Here is a 24,100-nt window from a genome sequence, read left to right as displayed (position 1 = left end):
ACATACATCAACACAGAAAGTGTGCAGAAAGTGATTAATTTTTATAATTTGTTAAGTTTTTGGTATTTGTTATGCAGCCATGCCATGGTTGCATACACTGATTTTGTATCAAATCAACTTTATTGTGTGATAAGAATTTAACGTGATCATAAAAGATTAAATTTCTCAACTTAAATGAGTGGCGGCTTGGACCCGGAAACAGTATTACATACGTCACCAACAGGTCACCACTTAACAAGCGGACTCTTCCTTCATGCCGCTTGCAGATTAACCAGGTTTGTTCAGGCCCTGATGCAAGTTCCAGCGTGAGGCTGCCTCCGCTGATGTCACCAACCCTGGCAGCCCCCTCTCTTCTCTTTTCCCTCCACGTGTGATCCTAGGGCCATCAGTAGCGTGAGCATGCCTCCGCAATCGGCTCTAGCCCTCAACTTTCTTCAGGCCCTGACGCAAGTTCCAGCGTGAGGCCGCCTCCACTGATGTCACTAGCACCGGTAGCTTTCCTCTCTTCTCTTTTCTTTCCACCTGTGATCCTAGAGTGATCAGTAGCGCGAGCATGCCTCCGCAAATGGCTCTAGTCCCCAACTTTCTGTCAGGCCCCAACGTAAGTGCCAGCGTGAGGCTGCCTCCGCTGACTTCACTAACGCTGGCAGCCCCTCTTCTCTTTTCCTCCCACCTGTGATCCTAGGGTCATCTGTGGCGCGAGCATGCCTCCGCAAACGGCTCTAGTCCCCAATTTTCTGTCAGGCCCCGACGTAAGTGCCAGCGTGAAGCTGCCTCCGCTGACGTCACTAACGCCGGCAACCCCTCTTCTCTTTTCCTCCCACCTGTGATCCTAAGGCCATCAATAGCGCAAGCATGCCTCCGCAAATGGCTCTAGTCCCCAACCTTCTGTCAGGCCCCGATGTAAGTTCCAGCGTGAGGCCGCCTCCGCTGTCGTCACTAACGCCGGCAGCCCCTCCACTCTTCTCTTTCGCTTCCACCTGTGATCCTGGGCCACATATAGACTATACTCCTTAGATTCATTGTCTAGGTACTTAACATGTATTAACTTAAATACGTTATTAACGTTTACATAGACAACACGCCTATATAAAATAAATTGCTTAATTAAACAAATTTGATAAGTAATTATGAACTTATAATAACACCAAGCGATAAGCAACTTTAGCTCAGAAATCATCCAGAATCCCGTGACTAGCTTACCCCATCTATTTTCACAGCGATTCAAGTTGTAATTGCACTCAATATAAACCATAGAACTCCATTCAAACTTTCGGCTACAACTCAATGCTCCTCGCACTACCTTAAGTTTCTCTAATACTATCAATTAGGTTTTCCACAGAAATTAAACTGAGAAGTCAGTGGAAATGCGCCATCATTGCCCCCTTTTTACTATTTCAACCCCTAAACCTTTCCTAATCCTGGTCATTAACCCCTTCAAGGAGTTCTATTATAAGGTTGCTACTGCACAGCGACCGCTCTCACTGGGGACGTACACCCTATTACGTACTACTGCAAGCACAGTGGTTGCTTCCACTTTAGACACACGCCTTATTACGCTCCACTGCAAGCGCAGTGACTGCTTCTACGATAGACATACACATTATTATTATTACGCACCACTGCTACCGCAGTGACCGCTCTCAATGGAGACGCACACCTTATTTATCATGCACCACTGCAAGCGCAGTTACCGCTCCTACAGGAGTCACACACCCTATTTTGTATTATTGCAAGTGCAGTGACTGCTCCTACAGGAGTCGCACACCTTATCATTTAGTATTATTGCAAGTGCAGTGACTGCTCCTACAGGAGTCGCACACCTTATCATTTTGTACCATTGCAAGCGTAGTTACTGCTCCTACCGGAGTCACACTCCTTATCATTATGCACTACTGCAAGCACAGAGACCAATTCTACAGGAGATGCACACCTTATTACATACTACTGCTAGTGCAGTGACCTCTCCTACAGGAGACTCACACCTTATTATCGTGCACCACTGCTAGCGCAGTGACCGCTCCTACAGGGGACGCACACATTAACATTATGCACCACTGCAAGCGCAGTGACCGCTCCTACAAGAGATGCACACCTGATTACACACTGCTGCTAGGGCATTGACTACTCATACGGGAGACACACACCCTATTATTTTGCACCACCGCAAGCGCAGTGACTGCTCCTTTGGGAGAAGCACACCTTACTATTATGTGCCACTGCAAGTGCAGTGACAGCTCCCCCTGAAGACGTACACCTCATCACACACCACTGCTAGTGCAGCGACCGCTCCCACGGGGGAAGCCCACTTTATTATTATGCACCACTACAAGTGTAGTGACAGCTCCCACTGGAGACGTACACCTTATTATGCACCACTGCAAGTGCAGTGACCGCTCCTACGGGAGACACACACTTGATTACACACTACTGCTAGTGCAGTGACCACTCCTACGGGAGATGCACATCTTATTATAAATCACTGCTAATGCAGTGACCGCTCCTACGGGAGGCGTACACCTTATAATTATGCACAACTGCTAGCGCAGTGACCGCTCCTACGGGAGACGCACACCTTAGTACACACTGCCGCTAGGGCAGCGACCACTCATACCTCATACAGGAGATACACACTTTATTAATATGCACCACTGTTAGTACAGTGACCGCTCCTACGGGAGACGTACACCTCATAATAATGCACCACTGCAAGCGCAGTGACTGCTCCTACGGGAGACGTACACCTTATAATTATGCACCACTGCAAGCGCAGTGACTGCTCCTACGGGAGACGCACACCTTATTACACACTGCCGCTAGGGCAGCGACCACTCACACCTCATACAGGAGACACACACCTTATTATTATGCACCACTGTTAGTACAGTGACCGCTCCTACGGGAGACGTACACCTTATAGTTATGCACCACTGCAAGCGCAGTGACTGCACCTATGGGAGACGCACACCTTATTACACACTGCCGCTAGGGCAGCGACCACTCATACCTCATACAGGAGACACACATCTTATTATTATGCACCACTGTTAGTACAGTGACCGCTCCTATGGGAGACGTACACCCCATAATTATGCACCACTGCAAGTGCAGTGAATGCTCCTACGGGAGAAGCACACCTTATTACACACTGCCGCTAGGGCAGTGACCACTCATACCTCATACAGGAGATACACATCTTATTATCATGCACCACTGTTAGTACAGTGACCGCTCATATGGGAGACGTACACCTCATAATTATGCACCACTGCAAGTGCAGTGACTGCTCCTACGGGTGACGTACACCTTATTATTATACACCACTGCAAGCGCAGTGACCACTCATACATCATAGAGGAGATACACACTTTTATTATTATGCACCACTGTTAGTACAGTGACCGCTCCTACAGGAGACGTACACCTTATAATTATGCACCACTGCAAGCGCAGTGACTGCTCCTACGGGAGACGTACACCTCATAATTATGCACCACTGCAAGCGCAGTGACTGCTCCTACGGGAGACGTACACCTTATAATTATGCACCACTGCAAGCGCAGTGACTGCTCCTACGGGAGACGCACACCTTATTACACACTGCCGCTAGGGCAGTGACCACTCATACCTCATACAGGAGATACACACCTTATTATCATGCACCACTGTTAGTACAGTGACCGCTCCTATGGGAGACGTACACCTCATAATTATGCACCACTGCAAGTGCAGTGACTGCTCCTATGGGAGACGCACACCTTATTACACACTGCCGCTAGGGCAGCGACCACTCATACCTCATACAGGAGACACACACCTTATTATTATGCACCACTGTTAGTACAGTGACCGCTCCTATGGGAGACGTACACCCCATAATTATGCACCACTGCAAGTGCAGTGACTGCTCCTACGGGAGAAGCACACCTTATTACACACTGCCGCTAGGGCAGTGACCACTCATACCTCATACAGGAGATACACATCTTATTATCATGCACCACTGTTAGTACAGTGACCGCTCATATGGGAGACGTACACCTCATAATTATGCACCACTGCAAGTGCAGTGACTGCTCCTACGGGAGACGTACACCTTATTATTATACACCACTGCAAGCGCAGTGACCACTCATACATCATAGAGGAGATACACACTTTATTATTATGCACCACTGTTAGTACAGTGACCGCTCCTACAGGAGACGTACACCTTATAATTATGCACCACTGCAAGCGCAGTGACTGCTCCTACGGGAGACGTACACCTCATAATTATGCACCACTGCAAGCGCAGTGACTGCTCCTACGGGAGACGTACACCTTATAATTATGCACCACTGCAAGCGCAGTGACTGCTCCTACGGGAGACGCACACCTTATTAAACACTGCCACTAGGGCAGTGACCACTCATACCTCATACAGGAGATACACACCTTATTATCATGCACCACTGTTAGTACAGTGACCGCTCCTATGGGAGACGTACACCTCATAATTATGCACCACTGCAAGTGCAGTGACTGCTCCTACGGGAGACGCACACCTTATTACACACTGCCGCTAGGGCAGCGACCACTCATACCTCATACAGGAGACACACACCTTAGTATTATGCACCACTGTTAGTACAGTGACCGCTCCTACGGGAGACGTACACCTCATAATTATGCACCACTGCAAGTGCAGTGACTGCTCCTACAGGAGACGTACACCTTATTATTATACACCACTGCAAGCGCAGTGACCACTCCTATTAGAGACGCATACCTCATCATACACCACTGTCAGCACAGTGACAGCTATTACGGGGATGCATACTTTAACACACCATTGCTAATGCAGAGACCGCTCCTACGGAAGACGCCCGTCTCCCGTGGGAGCAGACACTCTTGCTGGAGACATTCGTCATGCACCACTATCAACACAGCAAATGCTTCCTCCCGAAACACAAACCTTATAACTCAACAGCATCCCTCCAAATTTTTAAGATCAGCAAATTTTGGGGGGCTTGCACATTGTCTGGCTGCTGTCCTGTAACCAAATAGCGTTTTTTGGGGAGCGTTCTGGGGCCAGACTAGATACTTCGCTCGAATCCCAACTCAACTATCTTTGTTTCCTGATAAGGGGAATAACTCGAGTTGGGGTGTCTCCTCGAGCTTAGAGCCCTCCCCCCGGACCGCACGCAAAATATGCTTTATACTTAAACGAATGCAAGTGTGAAATCGTGAAGTGATGTTTTGTAAACAAATTTCGGGAGGAGCATGCGCAGAAGTTTCAGTATCGAATACGTCATTGACAATTATCCCATCATCAAATCAGTTCTTGAACAACCCCTATATATACCAAAGCTGTCTTACCTGCAGCATCTCACGACTTTAGCATCCCTCCACCACCCTGTCACCTCACCTCTTGCATTACATTCCCGGGGGGAGCGTTCTGGGGCCGCATTCGATACTTCACTCGAATCCCAACTTCTCTTTGTTTCCTGATAAGGGGAAAACCTCGATTTGGGGTGTCTCCTCGAGCTCAGATCCCTCCCCAAGGACAGCACGCCAAATATGCTTTATACTTAAACGAATGCAAGTGTGAACTCGTGAATAATGCTTTTGCATATGTAACATGAAATTAGCTCATTTTATGAATATTAATAAATCAACAATGACAGTTTATTCTTAATTATTAATATTCCGGCTTAAGCTTCAGTCAATTTGGTCAAACAAACATATGATTGTAAATGATCATGCTCGCGCGACCGAGCGGATTCCTAGATTATAAATATTAATTATCAACAATAACGAATTATTATTAATCATTAATATTACGGATCAATTTATTGTTAATTTGACCAAACGAACACAAGCAGAGCCGCCGCTCTTCCGAGCGGACACGGTAATCTATTCATTTAGAAAAAGGGAATTTAATTGCTACTTCTTGTGAAGTAGATTAATCATTCAAAAGTTTTAAACAACTTATAATAGCTAGGTAGGGGAATCTGTATTTCAGTGACATTTTCTCGTGAGGCAAACAATACAATTCATTTGATTATAAATGGAATTTATTGACTAGTCAGACGTAACGAACAAACAAACGCACAAACATACATTAAACACAAAACAAAGGTAAACCACGTGGAGATATCGGGTCTATAGAACGTGTAACAGCAAAGAGAAATAGTAAAGCTAGGAAATATAGATTTCAGATAAAAGAGTGACAAAACTTTCAGTTCCACACGCACCATTACGGACCACCAAGGTAATAAAAAACACCTTTTTGATAAAAGGGGCACAGCTTAATCGCATAACTAAAGGTACCTGGACTTAATGCCTGTGATCTCTCTCTTTATCCGGGTCTTTTCCTGATGAAACTCCTTTTGATGTCCTTCTGGATGCGTGGAGTTTGTAATGCAGTTCGGACGAACACGATCGCAAACTTTAAACTGAGTTTTCTTTTGCCGGAAAATAAAGAAACGTGGCGGGAAAGTCCATGCGGCGTAGGAAAGCCGCGTGGCCCGAAGGCCACCGACAATGATGTTCTTTTTTAGGACGTTCTCTTTCTGCCCAGATGTTTGGGGGGAAGTGTGCTTATACCTGCAGGTCACGTGACAACCCGTACAGCATTCTGACCAATGATTTCAGGGGAAAGTTTGCGCGCGAACCTTCCTTTGTCTCGGGGCTGCTCGTATGCAAATTTGAGTGTCCGCCTAAAGCATGCGGACAGGCATGTAATGCAGGGCTTTAAAGAATAAAGCAATGCAAGTTATGGTCTTGCTCTATGCATCATGTGTTGTAAAATGTCAGCAGAAACCCATCGGTACCAAACATGGGGGGTTGAAAGTACATCAACATAATTTTTCATATCCTTACAATATTTATGCTTTACAAAGGCCTAAATGGAATATGCATACAGGTTATAAGAGAGGTTACACAGGTAAGAAAAGTCAGAAATGAGATACAAAGTTTACAAAACATAACACATTGGTTTTGTGCTGGTTCTGGATTTGATGAGTTAATTTTCTTTCTGTCGGAACAGCCTCGTGGGTGTGTGTGTGTGTGTGTGTGTGTGAGTGTATTTGGGCAGGAATGTCTTTGAAGTTTTCCTGCTTATCTTTCCAGTCCCCCTGAACATCTTAAGCTGTCACGAAAATCCAGACTTCTTGGAGCCAGGAGTCGTAAAACCTTCTGTCGACCAAAACCAGACCGTGATAAAATCCATAAGAAATTTTATCTGTGGACTGTACGCTACACATAACATCTACACTTGTATACTTGTTTGTTTTTAACAATAAAGTCGTATTTGCACGTAACAAATGCCACTGTCAATGTGGAAGGATTGCTATATTATTTTCTGATAAATGCTACATTTACAACGATATAAAGGCTAAAACAACAACAACAAAGAACGTGCTTCCACTTTATTTCCTGTTTTTTTAAATAATCAGAATTTGAATGTACCTTATAAAGCAAGCCAGCTGAAATATAACAAAGGTTTACAAAGAAGGTGGCATTTATCCTTATATTTACAATTTTAGCCTCGTTAACTAATTGTATATAGACAGATTTATACTTTAGCTAGACCAAACATAACAAAGGGTTTCAGAAAGGGCATGCTATGTTTAGAAATACAGTCATATATTTTCTATGTAGCTTTGCTAAATATATTGATAGAAGAAAATTTAAATAGTACATGAATTTTCATTTGTATTTCACTCATACATTTAACATTTTAGCATAGCTAACATTGCCATTGTTGTTAGATAGTAAACCTAAACACTACACAGGAGTACACAAAGAACAGTTTATATTTACCTATAGTTAGACTCTGTGTCCCGGTGCTTTACATGAGGTGACAGCCACGATAGAAAGTAATAAAAAGCTGGGAATCTAGTTCCTCCAGGATCACCGCTTTTAGTGGCCATTTTCTTCCGGTAAACGTATTTGTCTCTACTATTCTTCCATCGCCTCAAACATTCAGTCACCCCCAAACCAACGTTACAAGCAATCTCCTTCCAAGAATTTGCAGCCATCTGGGTGTCCTTGTAGTCGGCTGAAGACGAGTCATTTAAATTACTGTATTTTCAAACTTCTTCAATCATTCTCTCTGTCAGCTGATCCATGTTTGTATTCTTGGCAGTTCAGATCTTTAAAAATGGCGGTAGAGATGACCAAGCCGGAAACGTGTGCGACGCTACAGCGGAAATGCATGTGACGCTATCAGGCTGTGACCAATCACAGACCTTACGCTACGCGTCGTTTTCTGACCCATAGTAAAAGATAACTGCATTTTTCATCCTCACCCTTATTTTTTAGGGGTTCACTGAACATTAGCTCTGTGTGTTGTTGAAACTTGTGCCATGTCTTGGGTAGGTTAGTAGCCTCCCAGTTCATAATCAGGATCGGGACTCCCACTAAATCCATCTTTGTTTGTGTCATCCGTTTATTCTGACACCATGTTGTGTAAGATGAATATCAGACCACTCATAGGCTTCAACAATATACGTTTTTTTAATATTAACTTCACTTAGATTATAGAGCTCTCTTACAGCATCACACACATGCTTCCCTGTTTCTTATTTTTCTTTAGCATTTCCTGAACAAACTTGACTGACACTCATTCTAACCAATAGGAACATAGAATGCCCTTATGCTACATCATTGGCTTAAAGTAAAACAAAAATATTACAAAGGTGATACTAAAAGTATGTACCGAATGCTGATATTTTCTTACAGAAGCCAACCTATAGGTTATTTACACTAAGGAAAATAGTAAAATGGTTTCAAAAACACACACACATACACACACACACACACACACACACACACACACACACACACATATATATATATATATATATATATATATATATATATATATATATATATATATATATATATTACATTATAGGACTGGCTGCACCAGATGCAACATGACAGAAACCTTGAAATTGTAAGGTGTAGAACCTAATTAATACATATCAAACTTATCTAAAATTATTAAAAGTGCATGCAGGTCACTGATACTTGTTGGCTTGCACTTGACTTACATTTTCAAATTTATTTTATTTTTTAAGATCTAAGGTATCTGCTGCTGCTTTCATTATGGAAATACATGTAACATAAAATGTTATTCAAATTCACATTAACAGCATGTAACACTGTAAATAGCCCAAGACAGGTGTGGAAATATACATTTATATAATCTGGTTTCAAATGACCATTAGTCTACATATAACTGAAAAGTTATATTCTTTGGTTTTTTATTATATCATTTTATTCACAGCCCAGCCATGAGAGACATTAACCTTTGTTTTTCTGACTACAGAATGCTACGGGCAGGCTTTTTACAATTCTGCCTTTCTCTTTGGGTGATGCTTTCATCCTAAAGAAACCCTTTTGTTGATTAACTTATGTGGTCAGTAGCTGGGCATGTTTCTCACACCTATATTCCAGTTGTCATGCTGTCTGCAAAAATTAATTTGCATGCTTTGTTTAGCAATCTCCCCTCCTCTTAAGAAGACATAGACAGGACAACTGTCTATTTTCTCTCGACTGCAGCAAGAATGATACATGTTTCTCACACCAGTCATTTGTCAGTAAGAGTTACAACACAACGCCATATCCATCTATCCATATATATATATATATATATATATATATATATATATATATATATATATATATATATATATATATATGTGTGTGTGTGTGGTTTGTGTGTGTGTGTATGTGTGTGTGCATTCATTTCCTTTTGGCTTAGTCCCTTCATTCATTCGTTGCTCTTTAATCAGAATGTGCAAGAGAAACGGCTAGTGAGATTTGATAGGTTGATGCTATTTCATTATAACAGCTATTAATTTTTTTTAATAGTTTTTTATTATAATTTTTGCAGACAGAAAAACAAAGAACAGACAGACAAACCCATCACGAGACAATAATCTGTGCAAAATATAAAATAAAGCAAGAAACAAGAGAAAATGGCGACATACAAAACATATATGACCTACAAAAAGACAGCAATGGATGTAGAGAAAAAAAATTACAAATCTTCAGAAATTAAATGACACTCAGTCTTTATGGTGTTGCAGAAAAAGAAAGACCGGATCCCACATTTTATGAAATTTCATTCCCAGAGGTGGTATATCTTATTCTTTCCAAATGTAAAGTGGAGGTGAGTCCGAGAAGCCAATAAAAAAAAAGGCCTAACATTTTTTTTCCAAAAACAAAGGATAACTTTTTTAGCTATGATCATGCCCTAGTGAACAGGTAACCGTACATTTCGGTTGAGAGTTTCAAGAAAATCTTACCAGAAAAAAATTGCTATCATTGGGTCAGGGAGTAAAACACAATCGTAAACCTTAGCAAAGAACTGAAAAATTTCTAACCAAAAATTCTGAAATTGAACACAAGACCAAAACTTTGATTTAGAACAAAGCTTTGTTTTAGAATATTGAAGTCTGTGTATTACTTTGTACTGAATAAGATGGTGTCTAGAATATATGGAACATAAATAAACAGATAAAAGGCATTGATCCCAATCAGTCTCAGATATTGAAATGCCCACGTCTTCTTCCCAAGCGACTTTCAAATGAAGAGAAGAAAAATCTGTTTTGTTATTAAAAGCATTAACAAATAAAATAGATTAGGCCCCTTGCGTTTGAAGAGTTTAAAAATAAGTCAAATAACTCGCCCTCTAATGATAAAACTTCAAAGTCTGGAATATTTAGACGGACATAGTTTCTGACCTGAAGATACCTTAATAAATTAGAAGGGGGGAGGTTGAATTTCCTAGAGAGTTGTGACAAGGTGGCAAAAATATTATTTATGTATAAATCTTTAACACTGGAAACTCCTTTATCTTGGCATTGCTCAAAAACTTTATTTGTAAGAGAGGGTTTAAATGCATGATTGTAACAAATCGGGAGGTGGGGAGGTATTGGTAACTTGTTTAATTTTCTAATTTGATACCATATTTTAATAGAGTTAATAAGAATAAAACTACTTTTAGGAATATCTTTGTTAAGGAGAGGTGCTGAAAAGAGTAAAGCAGAAAGAGAAGAATGGGAGGCACTTTGTTCTATCGGTAACCAAGCAGAAGTGATTGCTCGAATATTACATGGAAAAGAGTCCCGCTAGTACATTAAAATCCTGCAGTTCGCAGCCTAGTAATAATAACGAAAGTTAGGTAAACCCAGACCCCCTAAATGGTTAGGTTTTCACACGTAAGTTTTGCATATACAAGCATATTTATAACCCCATATAAAAAGGCATTATAATGGAGTCAATAGATTTAAAGAACGATTTAGGTAGAAATGATTTCGGTGTTTACCTGTTTAGAAATGGATCTTCTAAAAGTGGTAAATGCTTCACTTCTCTCAGGGATTTTTCAAAACTCACTTAAAACTGCAGTTGTTAAACCCCTCTTGAAGAAGAGCAACCTGGATAACACCCTATTGAGCAATTACAGACCAATCTCAAATCTTCCTTTCATTGGCAAAATCATAGAAAAAGTTGTTTTTAACCAGGTTAACAAGTTCTTAAACTTCAGGGGGTGTTTAGACAATTTTTAATCTGGTTTCAGAGCACATCACAGTACAGAGAGCGCTCTTATAAAGATAATCAATGATATATGCCTAAATACAGATTCAGGTAAATTAACAGTGCTGGTATTGTTGGATCTCAGTGCTGCATTTGACACTGTCGATCACAGCATACTTCTGGATAGGCTTTAAAACTTGGCTGGGCTATCTGGCACGGTCCTCAAATGGTTTAGATCTTACCTTGAAGGTAGAGGTTACCATGTCAGTATAGGTGACCATAGGTCGAGGTGGACACCCATGATGTGTGGAGTCCCACAAGGCTTGATTCTGGCACCTTTCCTGTTCAACCTTTATATGCTCCCTCCAGGGCTAGACTGGGGCAAAAAAAATCGGCCCTGGCATTTTGGGCCAGAGAGGCCCACTAAATTCAATCAAAATGCTATCTATCTATGCACGTCCAATATTTTTATCAACTCATATTCTATAAAACACAAAAGCCATATATATCAAATAAATAAATACAAATTTTAATCTCAATTTAATTTCTGTATACTGTCCATAAAGATATTTGTTGTTTTTTAAAAAATACACTATTCATTCATTTATTTTTCTTCGCATAAGTCTTTTATTTATCAGGGGTTGCCGCAGTGGAATGAACTGCCAACTATTCCAGCATATTTTATGCAGCAGATGCCTTTCCAGCCACAACTCAACATTGGAAATCACCCATACACACTCATTCACACAATCATACACTACAGCCAATTTAGCTTATTCAATACACTATTTACTCAGCCTATATTTAATAATAAACAACAAAAACTGCCTGCTAATGCATGGGTTAATCTTCAAAGGAAACAGTGTTACATTTTAACCTCTTTCACCTCATCCTGCTTGCTGTTTCACTATCTAAACAATGAAAACATAATATAAGTCAAATTTGTTTTATTCTGGTATTATGATTAACAGACACCAAACAGCCTCGTGTAGCTGAATATTTATATGAGTGTCATCTTCACTCTGCATATTTATAACAAAACAGGGCTTAAATATAACTGTCTCCTTTCATTTCCATTAAAAAGAAGGAACTTTACCCCCTCTCTTTTGCAGAATATCAGTTTTAATAACCAATAATGGCCATTATAACAGTATAACGTACATTAAATTTAAACGATAAAGGTAAGCAATCAGTCAGTGTGCAAAATCAGTGTATGTGGTTACATAAATTAATATATTAGCTTATCTTTGCACGCAGTCAAAACAGTTAACTGAGAACAAGTGATTCAAAAGACATAAGAATTGTTAGATAGAGACAACAAGATATATTCAATATCACGTTTAACAACTATAGTGAGATGAGATCATCCAGCAGATGGACTGTCTGACTTGCACTATACTCTTACCTGGGGTTTATGCTCACCCGCTGAACAACTGGCTGCAGGTCTTGTCAGAGAGTTTGCATGTGTGTGGTCACGTGATTTGCGCTTTTACCCGTGTACTATAATGAACAGAGAACTTTTCAGAATCGCTAAATAAAACGCCGGTGTATTTCTCGCGATTTTTCTGTGCCTCCCTTGCGTTTCTTCTCTCTGACTTTCGACTATTTTGACAAATACACACAGACGACGCACGCTCACACGGAGTCCAAAATAGAAGCTTGTGATTGGGCCAGCCCAATGTCAATACCGAAAAGAGCCAATGGGCTGCAGAGTGTCACATGGGCCGGCCCGGTCTGTCTGTCCAGGAAAAAAAGCATCTACTTTCAGAGTCACAGAGATCACAGCAGCGTTAATTAATAAGGCAGAAAAAAAAACGATAGGCTGCTAAGCCTTTTATGGGCCGATCAGATCATAAGACGATGATCAGCCCGGCCCAAAAAGTAACCGGGCCACCGGGAAAGTGCCCGGTCTGCCAGATGGCCAGTCCGCCCCTGGCTCCCTCTAAGCCAAATAATGAGAAAGAACCAAATCTCCTACCACAGCTATGCTGATGACACTCAGGCCCCGTTTACACTAGTGCATTTTAATCCACACTTGCGTTTTACCCAGCGTTTCTGAACTGCTCTCCGTCCACACCAAACGCTGAAAACGCACATCACGTGACCACACACACACTCACACACAAGCGCTGCAGCCCATCTACCCAGATGAGAGCTCTGCTAGTCAGACTTCTCATCAAGCATCTCCCGCTGGATCTTTTCTCACTATATTTATTAAACGGGATATTACATTCATCTTGTTGTCTTTATCTAACGACATATTCCCTGACTTTGGTCATTGGAATCTATTACTTGTTCTCAGGTAACGTGTTTTGGCTGAGCGCAAAGATAAGTTTATGATTAATGTAAGCACGTACATGTATATTGACTGATCGCTAGCCTTTATTTCCTATAATGTATGAACTTATTGTATGTTATACTTTTATAATGGCTATTATTGATTATTAAAACTGATATTTAGCAAAAGAGAGGGGATGTTTCGTATTTTCACTGAAATTGAAAGGAGGCAGTTGTTATAGCCTCCGTTTTGTTATAAATATCTACACAGTGAAGATGATGCTCATATATGCAGCACAACGCCTCAACATTTCTGCTGTCTGTTTAGTTGTTAATATTAAAATAAAAAAAGGCAGTTCCTTATATCATGTTTACATTTTATTGTTGAGAAAGTGAAACAACGTAGCCAGGGTGATGTGAATGAAGTTATAAAGTACACTGTTCTCTTTGAAGATATACCCGTGTCCTCGGTATAGTCTGTTTTCCATATCAAACTGAGAAGATGAGACTGCAGCCTTGATCAAACTTGCGAAGTCTGAACTTACACGGAGAAGATGCGAGAATATTAAGGAAAAGCCCCAATCATAGAGGCAAATGTCGGCAGCCCCGCCTTTGCTTTCAGATGTCTCCATTTTCCATCATCCACACGTAGACGGAGCAGCAGCGTTTCAGAATGAAAATGGCCTCTCCAGCGTTTTCGAAACGCTCCGTTTTCGAAACGCTCCGTTTTTGGCGCTCAAGAACTCCGGCGTAGTGTGGACGGATGGCGTAACCGTAGCAAAAATTTCAAACTAAAACGCATTAGTCTAAACAGGGCCTCAGATCTACCTAGCCTAACTGCCTAATGACTACAGCCCCATTGACACCCTCTGCCAATGCATTGATGAAATGAACAATTGGATGTGCCAAAACTTTCTTCAGTTAAACAAAGAGAAAACTGAAGTCATTGCATTTGGGAACAGAGATGAGGTTCTCAAGGTAAATGCGTACCTTGGCACTAAAGGTCAAACGACAAAAAATAAGGTCAAGAATCTTGGTGTGACTCTGGAGTCAGATCTGAGTTTTAATAGTCATGTCAAAGCAGTTAGTAAATCAGCATACTATCATCTCAAAAACATAGCAAAAATCAGATGCTTTGTTTCTAGAGAAGATTTAGAAAAATTTGTTCATGCTTTTATCAGCAGCAGGGTGGATTACTGTAATGGACTCCTCACTGGTCTTCCTAAAAAGACAGTCAGACAGTTAGAGCTCATCCAGAATGCGGCAGCCAGAATTCTGACCAGAACCAAAAAATCAGAGCACATCACACCTGTCCGCAAGTCTTTACACTGGCTGCCAGTTACATTCAGAATAGATTTTAAAGTATTATTACTGGTCTATAAATCAATTAATGGCCTAGGACCTAAATACATTACAGATATGCTCACTATTTACAAACCCAACAGATCACTCAGATCTTTAGGATCATATAAAATAGAAGTTCTACCAGAAAGACTCTAGAAGGCAGACGTTTGAACATTTATTGTGAATTGTTTGCATGAATGAGAGTTCGTTACGGTCCTTTCATAAAGTTGTTTGGCGTAAGCCCCGTCTATAGTGCAGAACTCTGGATGAGCTGGCAGATCCTGCCTGAAGATGAAGGCCGCAAAAGACCTATATCTATATGGAAGAACCCGATGGACCATAGAAACTGGTAATCCGAGATGTCATGTAACGCGAAGTGCCATAAAACCCAACTGGACCACCACCACCAGTAGCTGCAAAGACAACACATGATGATTATTACTTGAAATTAAAGAAAATGTTTGAAACTTAAAATGTATGTATTGGAATCACTATGTACCTGTAACATCTTGGTTTATTGAAACAGCATATTTGCTTAAGGAGTGACTTGCACTGGTCTTACGGTTCGTTTACAATTATGACATCGATTTGGTTCAACCAGATACTATGGTACGTCAGGGTGCATTGATGATGCTTTCCATACACGATTATTTTTTAAATCATAGCACAGCAAAAGTATAAATAGATTTAAATTTGTACGTGTTATTCGTAATACGAGTTGTCATTTAATACGAACAGTCGGAACTGTACTCTAAAAAAAATAAATAAATCATGTACATGTCAACATTAGCATTCATAGCAAATAAACAAAAGTGAATGTCCTGCTCGCTTTATGAGCTTTATCGAGTGAATTTGCGGGTTTTTTATTTTTAAAATTTTTTTTTATATACATATATATTAAATAAAGAGTTGTAAAAGACATTTTGGCCCCAACGATCTTCCATAATGACTCAACACGTAAACTGTGCTCGACGGAAAGGGCTGCGATTGGTTCTGACGGCTGGCGCAGTTCGCCAATGAGTGACACTGATAAAGTTTAGCGGCGATTACAGCAGATCAATGATAAACACGGAGAAAAACTCGCTATGTTATGGATTCACAAGTTCTTTAACAGCCGTGAGGAGAGGAAACGTCACGTTAACAAGTCAAAGGGCAACAGTCTGAGAAATGGAGTTTACTTATCAATCGCAGTGAAATGAAGGCTGCAAGTTACCGGTAACTCCGCGTCAGCGAAGGACTGCCCAGCAGACACTCGCAAGGTAAATGATGCTCAATTTTTGTGTTTTAAGTTGCAGTGTTTTACAGAAGCTCTCGGTCGTCTTCCTCCATAAAGTTAACCTCCACTCCACAGCTGCCCTGTCCTGACCTATTCATGCATCTCTAAGGACCGAGCTGTCCCGGGAGAAGCTTGCTAATATACAGAATTGGACTCAAGGCCTTCTGGGCGTTCAAAGCATTTGCAGACCTGGACAGATTTGTCCAGCCCATCACCCCCTTGTGCTGGAAAAGGGATTCATTCTCCCTATGAGCTATCAACCAAGGCTGAACCTGGACGGGGGCGTCCCGCGAGTCACTTTTAACACTCAAGGCAGGGATAGTTTGTCCCAATTGGAACGTAGCCAAGGCAGAACCTGGACGAGGGCATCCCACGTGACACTTTTAACACACAAGTTAGGGCTAATCTGTCCCAATCGGAACGTAGCCAAGGCAGGACCTGGACGCAGCAGGCATACAGCGTTGAACTAAGAAGACAGGGCTCATTTTTGTCCCCACTGAATTTACTTTTACCACACAGATAATAAATAAAAGGAATAATGAAGACACTGAACACCATTTGACCGTTAAGTTGTACAATATTTATTCAGGACGATTCAGAGTCTTCTGTTTGTTCGAGCGGGCGAGCGCCCTGGCTTTACCCTTTGGCAGGGCGCCATGGCAGCGTCCTCCTGCTGGTTCCCTCCTGGAAAAGAGACACATAAAGGGAAGTTAGCCAATGCCATACGTTCTGCTGTCCACGCCAAAGAGAATGTGATTTTTACCAGGGGAGAGACGGAAGTCTCTGTCCTCTTGCGCCCTTTCCGCGGGGGGCTTTCAGTGCCCGCTGCCTCCCCATCCTCCTCCTCCTCCTCCTCCTCCACCAGGGCCCTTTCAAAGAGTCTGCGGCGCTCGCGTGCTTGGAGAGGTCCGAGGTGAAGTGCGTAGAACTTATCTGAGGTTGAAGTGTCATGGCACATGAATTGCGCCACCTTGCGGCGATCCTCTGAAGAGTGTGCATTCTTTGCCTGCGTCGGAGAGAGACAGAAGCTTGATTAGGATAGAAGCCGCCGCTGGTAGTTACAGGGGCGTCACAATGCCTACTCACATGAGTCGCGATCGCAGTGCGTACGTCAGTAAAGGTGGGTTTGCCTGGAAGGCCCATACTGAGCCAAGCAGACTGAAAGTACTTGTTCAGGGTCCGACAAGGACTGGCTCTGGAAGTGAAAAAGAAATAGGTAGCCTGGCTCCCTCCGGGGAGACCAGCCCGCAGCGCCAAAAACCTGCGGAACCAGCTGTATTCCTCCCTGTTTAGGGACAGCTGAGCCGCCCCAAAGGCTCTGTTTGTTTTGTGAGTGGTAATCTGACATCAGAGAACAAGCAGTGAGTGAGTGAGTGAGTGAGAGAGCATGCTACTGGTGACCCCCACCTTACTTGCGCCATACTCACGTTAATGACATAAGCAGACTCGTCGGGGCTTCTGGAGGCCTCTTCAACCTCCTGGATTGTGAGATTCTGGAAGACTCCACAGCGGTGCCCAGAGATGGAGGTTAGGTAGCCAGTCAGAAAGCCATAGAAGCGCCACTGTTGCCTAGTGCTTGGGTTGGATTCGAGGCTATCTGGTGAAGGACATTAGACAGATTAGACCACCGACGGTTCTATTTCCTTTCTGGGTCACCAACAGCTCTTGGCTGCTGGTGAGTTGTTCTCCGGGGCGCCAGCAGCTCAAACAACAGCTGCTGGTGGCCCGGAGAGGAATTGTGCGTTTCTTCTTCAGGGGCACCAGCAGTTCATGGACTGCTGGTGCCCCTGAAGAAGAAACGCACAATTCCTCTCCGGGCCACCAGCAGCTGTTGGTTCATCCAGCCACGTCGGTCTGCCCCCCTTCCCCCCCGAATGAGTCCCATTCGCGGGGGAGAGGGGCAGACAGACGTGGCTGGATGAACCAAGGGCTGTTGGTGCCCCGGAAGAACGAACAGGGGGAATCGCTGGAACGGCGGAAGGGCTTGCTTACCTAGCAGGGCGGGAATTTTCCTCCCAGCGGTCCGGTGACAGCGCACCAGGCTGGCCTTGGGGATCAGTCGGCTTTCCTTCGCCTGCTTGGTCCTTACCTCGTGCACGACGACACGCCGGCGTATGCCGCGGATGAGGGCTCTGACCTCCCTTCGAATCAGAACCAGAGCCGTGCTGGAGAGCTGACAGGCGGCCGGCGGCGTCTCCGAGAGGTAGTCTAGGAACTGAGCCACGTTCTTCAGGTAGTGCTGCCTGGTGGGCTCGGCCATGCGCGTCTGACCTAGCCGGGCGGCCCACGCTCGGATTCGGGCTGGTTGGTTGAGGAAGAGGAAGTCCCCTGGCTCCGCGGTGCCCCTGGCCATGTAACCAAGGAAGGCTTTGATTCTCCCCAGCTTCGAAGTGACGTTGTTCCGCAGGCGGGGGGTGGGCTCGCTGCCCAGTTGGTACCCTTCGAACTCCCCCAAGAGAAGGTCTGTGGAACGAGCACAACCAAGAGTCAACTTCCCCGAAGCCACACACCCAGCAGAGCGACAGTGACGTGCCTGAAATATACTCAACTCAGCGCGGGGACGTGGTCCGGGAACGGGTAGGCAGTGGGCTCCAAAGCCTCCGGAGGCTCGGGGGGCGTCGGACCTCCGGCCGCCCCTCGCCCGGGAGGCGGTGGTGCAGGAGGCGACCTGGTTCTCCTGGCCCTCTTCCTCCTCCTTCTCCCCCCTTCTCCCTTCCTTAGCTCTCGGTAGAGGCGTGTGATTTGGAGCAGGGTGGACCGCATCTTGGTAACCTGTTTCCCCAGGTCCGTGAGCTGAGCCTGTATGCGCTCGGTGGCGCGCCTGCAGCCGCGGTCGGCGCACGGGCGGCCGGCCTCTGGGTCCTCCGAGTCCCGCTCCCCCTCGGAGGACGATGCTAGCTGGGACACGACAGGGATTGCAGGCTGGGTGGACCGCAGCCACTGCAACTCCCGAGCTACTTTCCGGCGTTTCGCCCTCCCCATAGCCTCTTTCCTTCCCGAGGTCGAGAGCTCCGCGTGCTGCCTCAAGTGCCTGTCTAGGCGGGCTGGCGTCCGGCGACATCCCGGGACCGGGCACGGTGTCTTCCGCGTGTCCACGCGGCCGGCGGCCAGCGCGAGAAGCAGCCGCTTCTCGTCCGAGTTGGCCACCTTGTGAACGGCCGTCAGGTGAGGCGCAAGCCGGCTGTAGACGTTGAAGCATAGGGCACATTCAGCCATGACCGTGCCAGAGCCAATGCAGAGGGGGAAAGGGGCCCGCACGCCACGTGCGGCGGTTAATAAGCGGCCGGAGGCGGCGTCCACTTCCGCGTCATGACGTTGGTGGACCCGTATTTCTTAAAGGGGAAGGACACCCCCCCGCACCAGGAGGTGTAAGCCGATGCCCTACAGAGATCCATTCGGTTCAAGCCTTCTCTTGTTACGACTTCTCAAGTAGGGGGGAGAGGGGTGTCCACCTCACTCCCTTCCCCCCTTTTCAAAGGAACCAGAGGGGGTGTCCCGTTAAACAATTCACCCCACCGCCCCTTCATCGTTGCCCCGGTCAGCGGTTCGACACCTCTCTCTCTTGTCACGACTCGAGTTGGGGAAGGGGTGTCCCACCTCACTCCCTATCCCCCCTTCATTTTGCTGTTCTGGCCAGCGGGAGCTTTTCCACAGCCATTCACGTTCACTTTTTCCACCCCAAAAAGGGGATTGATTGTTTGAGCCCCATCGGGGGGGGGACAGCTCCACACGCGCCAGCCGCGGGAGCTTTTGTGACCTGCTACAACCAACATGGGATACGCACCAACCATCGAAAGGGGAGTCCAGACAGCCCGTAACCCCGGCACCACTGACCCTGGCACGTTTCACCTCGCCGGAGTCCACTAGCTTCCCCTCCCAACCAACCACCCTCACTCCCCCGGGAGCAGGGTAGGCGGGGTGGGGGTCAGCCGGGAGCCAGCAAGGATAAACCCAGGGGGTGGGCGGCGTTGCGGGCGGACGGACGGGATGCAGACGCACACACTCGGGCGGGGGTAGAATCGAAGCCCACACCAGCTCGTTCCCTACGCTGCCCCTGGGGCCTCGATTCACCACGCCGGGTGACTCGACCGAACCCACCGAACATCCCCCAGCCCTCGCAGGGCGAGGGGCGTGGGGCGGGGGCACGGGCCGAGTATCGGCGCGGGGGAAACGGAGTCCAGGGGGGCGGGCTGGCGGGCGGGCTGAGCAGCAGACAAGCTCTGGGTCATTTAGCCAGACGGGCCATCTGGGTCCTTTACCCACAGATCGGGGCGGGAAGGGGGGGCGCTCTGTGCGGAGGGACACCCCCACGCCTCCCTGATACAGCGCCCAGGACGGGGAGGATCTGCCACACCCATAGAGGCCGACCCCATTGGTGCTTTGGGGGGCCTGGGTGGGGGCCTAGCCCCTGGGGCGCCACACTAGCTCCTATCGATCAGTCACCGTGGGGTCTGGCGACTGGACTGTCAGAGACTAAGTCCATATTTTTACGCCTTCCCCGAAACCCTGATGGCAGGTCAGAGATTGTGGGTGTCGGGCAAAAACCTCCAGGCGCGGGACGTCCCGACAAGTAGGCCGGGAAGGGTGGTCTCCCGTCGGGCATGGTTTGGTGGGCTCGGGCCTGGGTCTAACCAACGCCCCGGTGAGCGCCAGGCATAACGTATTCCTGTTGGACCTTTGGCGCTAGATGCGTAAAGATGTGCCGCTGGTGAACCATCGATGGAGCCGCTGGTGAACCATTAATGGGGGCCTCTGAGATCCAGCGTTGGGGAGGCCTGTGCCCCGCGCGCTCTGCCCGGGGCACACACACCCTTCTTGGGGAGCGAGCCCAGCCCCTGGGGCCTCTGAGATCCAGCGTTGGGGAGGCCTGTGCCCCGCGCGCTCTGCCCGAGGTACACGCACTCTCCGGCGGCAAGCGCTGGTTCCAAAGGACCCCCTAGATTTGCACCTAATCACCAGCCGTGCCCGGGCACCCCACTATTAAGCCCGGGGACACTAACTCCTCCAAACCGCATGGATCAGACAGACGTGCTGCTGGTGACCCAATTGGCCAAGACGTACCGCTGGTGACCCAATCGGTCTTTGGGTTTGTGAATGGGTCACCACCGGCCCTGGGCTCGTGTATGGGGCACCAGCCGCACGTCGTTCTAGCCTCCGTCTGCGATGGGGCCTTATGTTTGCTGCGGGGTGACGGACGCTGGGAGACGGGTTAGCAGCTCAGAAATGGACCCTTGACTCCCGTGGACCCCCTAACTCCCATGGTGTTCAGACCACTGGCCTTGCCCGGATTTGAACGCTTGTTTTTGGGTTAGCTTTGCTGGTCAAGAGGCCTGGATCCTTGGAAGGACCAGGGCAGCAGTGCGCATTTGGTTTGCCCGGATTTGAACGCTTGTTTTTGGGTTAGCTTTGCTGGTCAAGAGGCCTGGATCCTTGGAAGGACCAGGGCAGCAGTGCGCATTTGGTTTGCCCGGATTTGAACGCTTGTTTTTTGGGTTAGCTTTGCTGGCCAAGAGGCCTGGATCCTTGGAAGGACCAGGGCAGCAGTGCCCACTTGGTTTGCCCGGATTTGAACGCTTGTTTTGGGGTAGCTTTGCTGGCCATTGAGGCCTGGGTCCTTGGTAGGACCAGGGCAGCAGCGCCCACTTGGTTTGCCCGGATTTGAACGCTTGTTTTGGGGTAGCTTTGCTGGCCATTGAGGCCTGGGTCCTTGGAAGGACCAGGGCAGCAGCGCCCACTTGGTTTGCCCGGATTTGAACGCTTGTTTTGGGTTAGCTTTGCTGGCCAAGAGGCCTGGATCCTTGGAAGGACCAGGGCAGCAGTGCCCACTTGGTTTGCCCGGGTTTGAACGCTTGTTTTTGGGTTAGCTTTGCTGGCCAAGAGGCCTGGATCCTTGGAAGGACCAGGGCAGCAGCGCGCACTTGGTTTGCCCGGATTTGAACGCTTGTTTTGGGGTAGCTTTGCTGGCCATTGAGGCCTGGGTCCTTGGTAGAACCAGGGCAGCAGCGCCCACTTGGTTTGCCCGGATTTGAACGCTTGTTTTGGGGTAGCTTTGCTGGCCATTGAGGCCTGGGTCCTTGGAAGGACCAGGGCAGCAGCGCCCACTTGGTTTGCCCGGATTTGAACGCTTGTTTTGGGTTAGCTTTGCTGGCCAAGAGGCCTGGATCCTTGGAAGGACCAGGGCAGCAGTGCCCACTTGGTTTGCCCGGGTTTGAACGCTTGTTTTGGGGCAACGGGGCCCTCGTTAGACCCCTGGTTCGTTCAACCGCGAAATCGAAAATTGCACTAAGTCCTTCTTTTGAGTCTGTTATCGAAACCTCGACGGCAGGTCAGCGAAACCCAGGGACGCGCTACCACCCCCTCCAGGCGCGGGTCATGCCGGAGAGAGTGGTCTCTTTCCGGGCATGGCTTGGTGAGCTCTCCCCCTGGTCCAACCAACGCCCCCGGTGAGCGCACTTAGGTCTCAGCTGGTGCGTAAATGGTGCCGCTGGTGAACCATTGGCCTCCGAGGCTTCATGTCACGCGCTCTCTGCCCAATACACCCTCACTTATCCCGGGCAAGCACTGATCACCAAAGACCCCCCCCCCTGGCTCTTTCTGACCCATCGCTTACCGTTGGTGACCCACATAGGCCTTTGCGCGCGGTGGCCTGCCATGGAACCCTGACTCCCATGGTGTTCAGACCACTGGCCTTGCCCGGATTTGAACGCTTGTTTTTGGGTTAGCTTTGCTGGTCAAGAGGCCTGGATCCTTGGAAGGACCAGGGCAGCAGTGCGCATTTGGTTTGCCCGGATTTGAACGCTTGTTTTTGGGTTAGCTTTGCTGGCCAAGAGGCCTGGATCCTTGGAAGGACCAGGGCAGCAGTGCGCATTTGGTTTGCCCGGATTTGAACGCTTGTTTTTGGGGTAGCTTTGCTGGCCAAGAGGCCTGGATCCTTGGAAGGACCAGGGCAGCAGCGCCCACTTGGTTTGCCCGGATTTGAATGCTTGTTTTTGGGTAGCTTTGCTGGCCAAGAGGCCTGGATCCTTGGTAGAACCAGGGCAGCAGTGCGCATTTGGTTTGCCCGGATTTGAACGCTTGTTTTTGGGTTAGCTTTGCTGGCCAAGAGGCCTGGATCCTTGGAAGGACCAGGGCAGCAGTGCGCATTTGGTTTGCCCGGATTTGAACGCTTGTTTTTGGGTTAGCTTTGCTGGTCAAGAGGCCTGGATCCTTGGAAGGACCAGGGCAGCAGTGCGCATTTGGTTTGCCCGGATTTGAACGCTTGTTTTTTGGGTTAGCTTTGCTGGCCAAGAGGCCTGGATCCTTGGAAGGACCAGGGCAGCAGTGCCCACTTGGTTTGCCCGGATTTGAACGCTTGTTTTGGGGTAGCTTTGCTGGCCATTGAGGCCTGGGTCCTTGGTAGGACCAGGGCAGCAGCGCCCACTTGGTTTGCCCGGATTTGAACGCTTGTTTTGGGGTAGCTTTGCTGGCCATTGAGGCCTGGGTCCTTGGAAGGACCAGGGCAGCAGCGCCCACTTGGTTTGCCCGGATTTGAACGCTTGTTTTGGGTTAGCTTTGCTGGCCAAGAGGCCTGGATCCTTGGAAGGACCAGGGCAGCAGTGCCCACTTGGTTTGCCCGGGTTTGAACGCTTGTTTTTGGGTTAGCTTTGCTGGCCATTGAGGCCTGGGTCC

At 46.7% G+C, this 24,100-nt stretch overlaps 1 protein-coding gene and 1 long non-coding RNA gene across 5 annotated transcripts in view; both read right to left on the bottom strand.

Annotated features, from left to right (window-relative positions):
• The window catches only part of LOC147843510 (uncharacterized), a 6,540-nt gene extending 938 nt beyond the window's left edge, over positions 1–5,602 (bottom strand). Inside the window, exons 1-5 of the long non-coding RNA XR_015492920.1 lie at positions 4,269–5,602; positions 3,461–3,703; positions 2,726–3,065; positions 441–2,451; positions 1–288 (exon numbers count right to left, since the gene is read on the bottom strand). The exon at positions 1–288 is cut by the window's left edge and continues 938 nt beyond it. This is a non-coding gene — a long non-coding RNA (uncharacterized LOC147843510). The remainder of the gene's footprint in view (positions 289–440; positions 2,452–2,725; positions 3,066–3,460; positions 3,704–4,268) is intronic.
• An 11,387-nt stretch (positions 5,603–16,989) lies between these two features.
• LOC147843509 (uncharacterized) lies at positions 16,990–20,329 on the bottom strand. Of its 4 annotated transcripts, XM_087257179.1 has the most exons (6): positions 18,982–20,329; positions 18,425–18,895; positions 17,860–18,029; positions 17,519–17,773; positions 17,196–17,438; positions 16,990–17,116 (listed from the first exon to the last, which is right to left on the bottom strand). In XM_087257179.1, the coding sequence occupies exons 1-6, from the start codon at positions 19,646–19,648 to the stop codon at positions 17,069–17,071; spliced, it is 1,854 nt and encodes a 617-aa protein (XP_087113305.1). In that variant the 5' UTR covers positions 19,649–20,329; the 3' UTR covers positions 16,990–17,068. The 4 variants fall into 4 exon arrangements, with proteins under 4 accessions (XP_087113305.1, XP_087113304.1, XP_087113302.1 ...); XM_087257178.1 differs by having other exon boundaries at positions 18,425–20,329; XM_087257176.1 differs by having other exon boundaries at positions 16,990–17,438; positions 18,425–19,639.
• Between the last annotated feature and the right edge of the window lie 3,771 nt (positions 20,330–24,100).

This window comes from Danio rerio, chromosome 6, assembly GCF_052040795.2.
Source record: "Danio rerio strain M-AB ecotype USA chromosome 6, GRCz13ab, whole genome shotgun sequence".
NCBI classification, from domain to species: Eukaryota; Metazoa; Chordata; class Actinopteri; order Cypriniformes; family Danionidae; genus Danio; species Danio rerio.
Note: the sequence above shows the minus strand (reverse complement) of the source record. Positions and strands in the feature narration are given on the sequence as shown.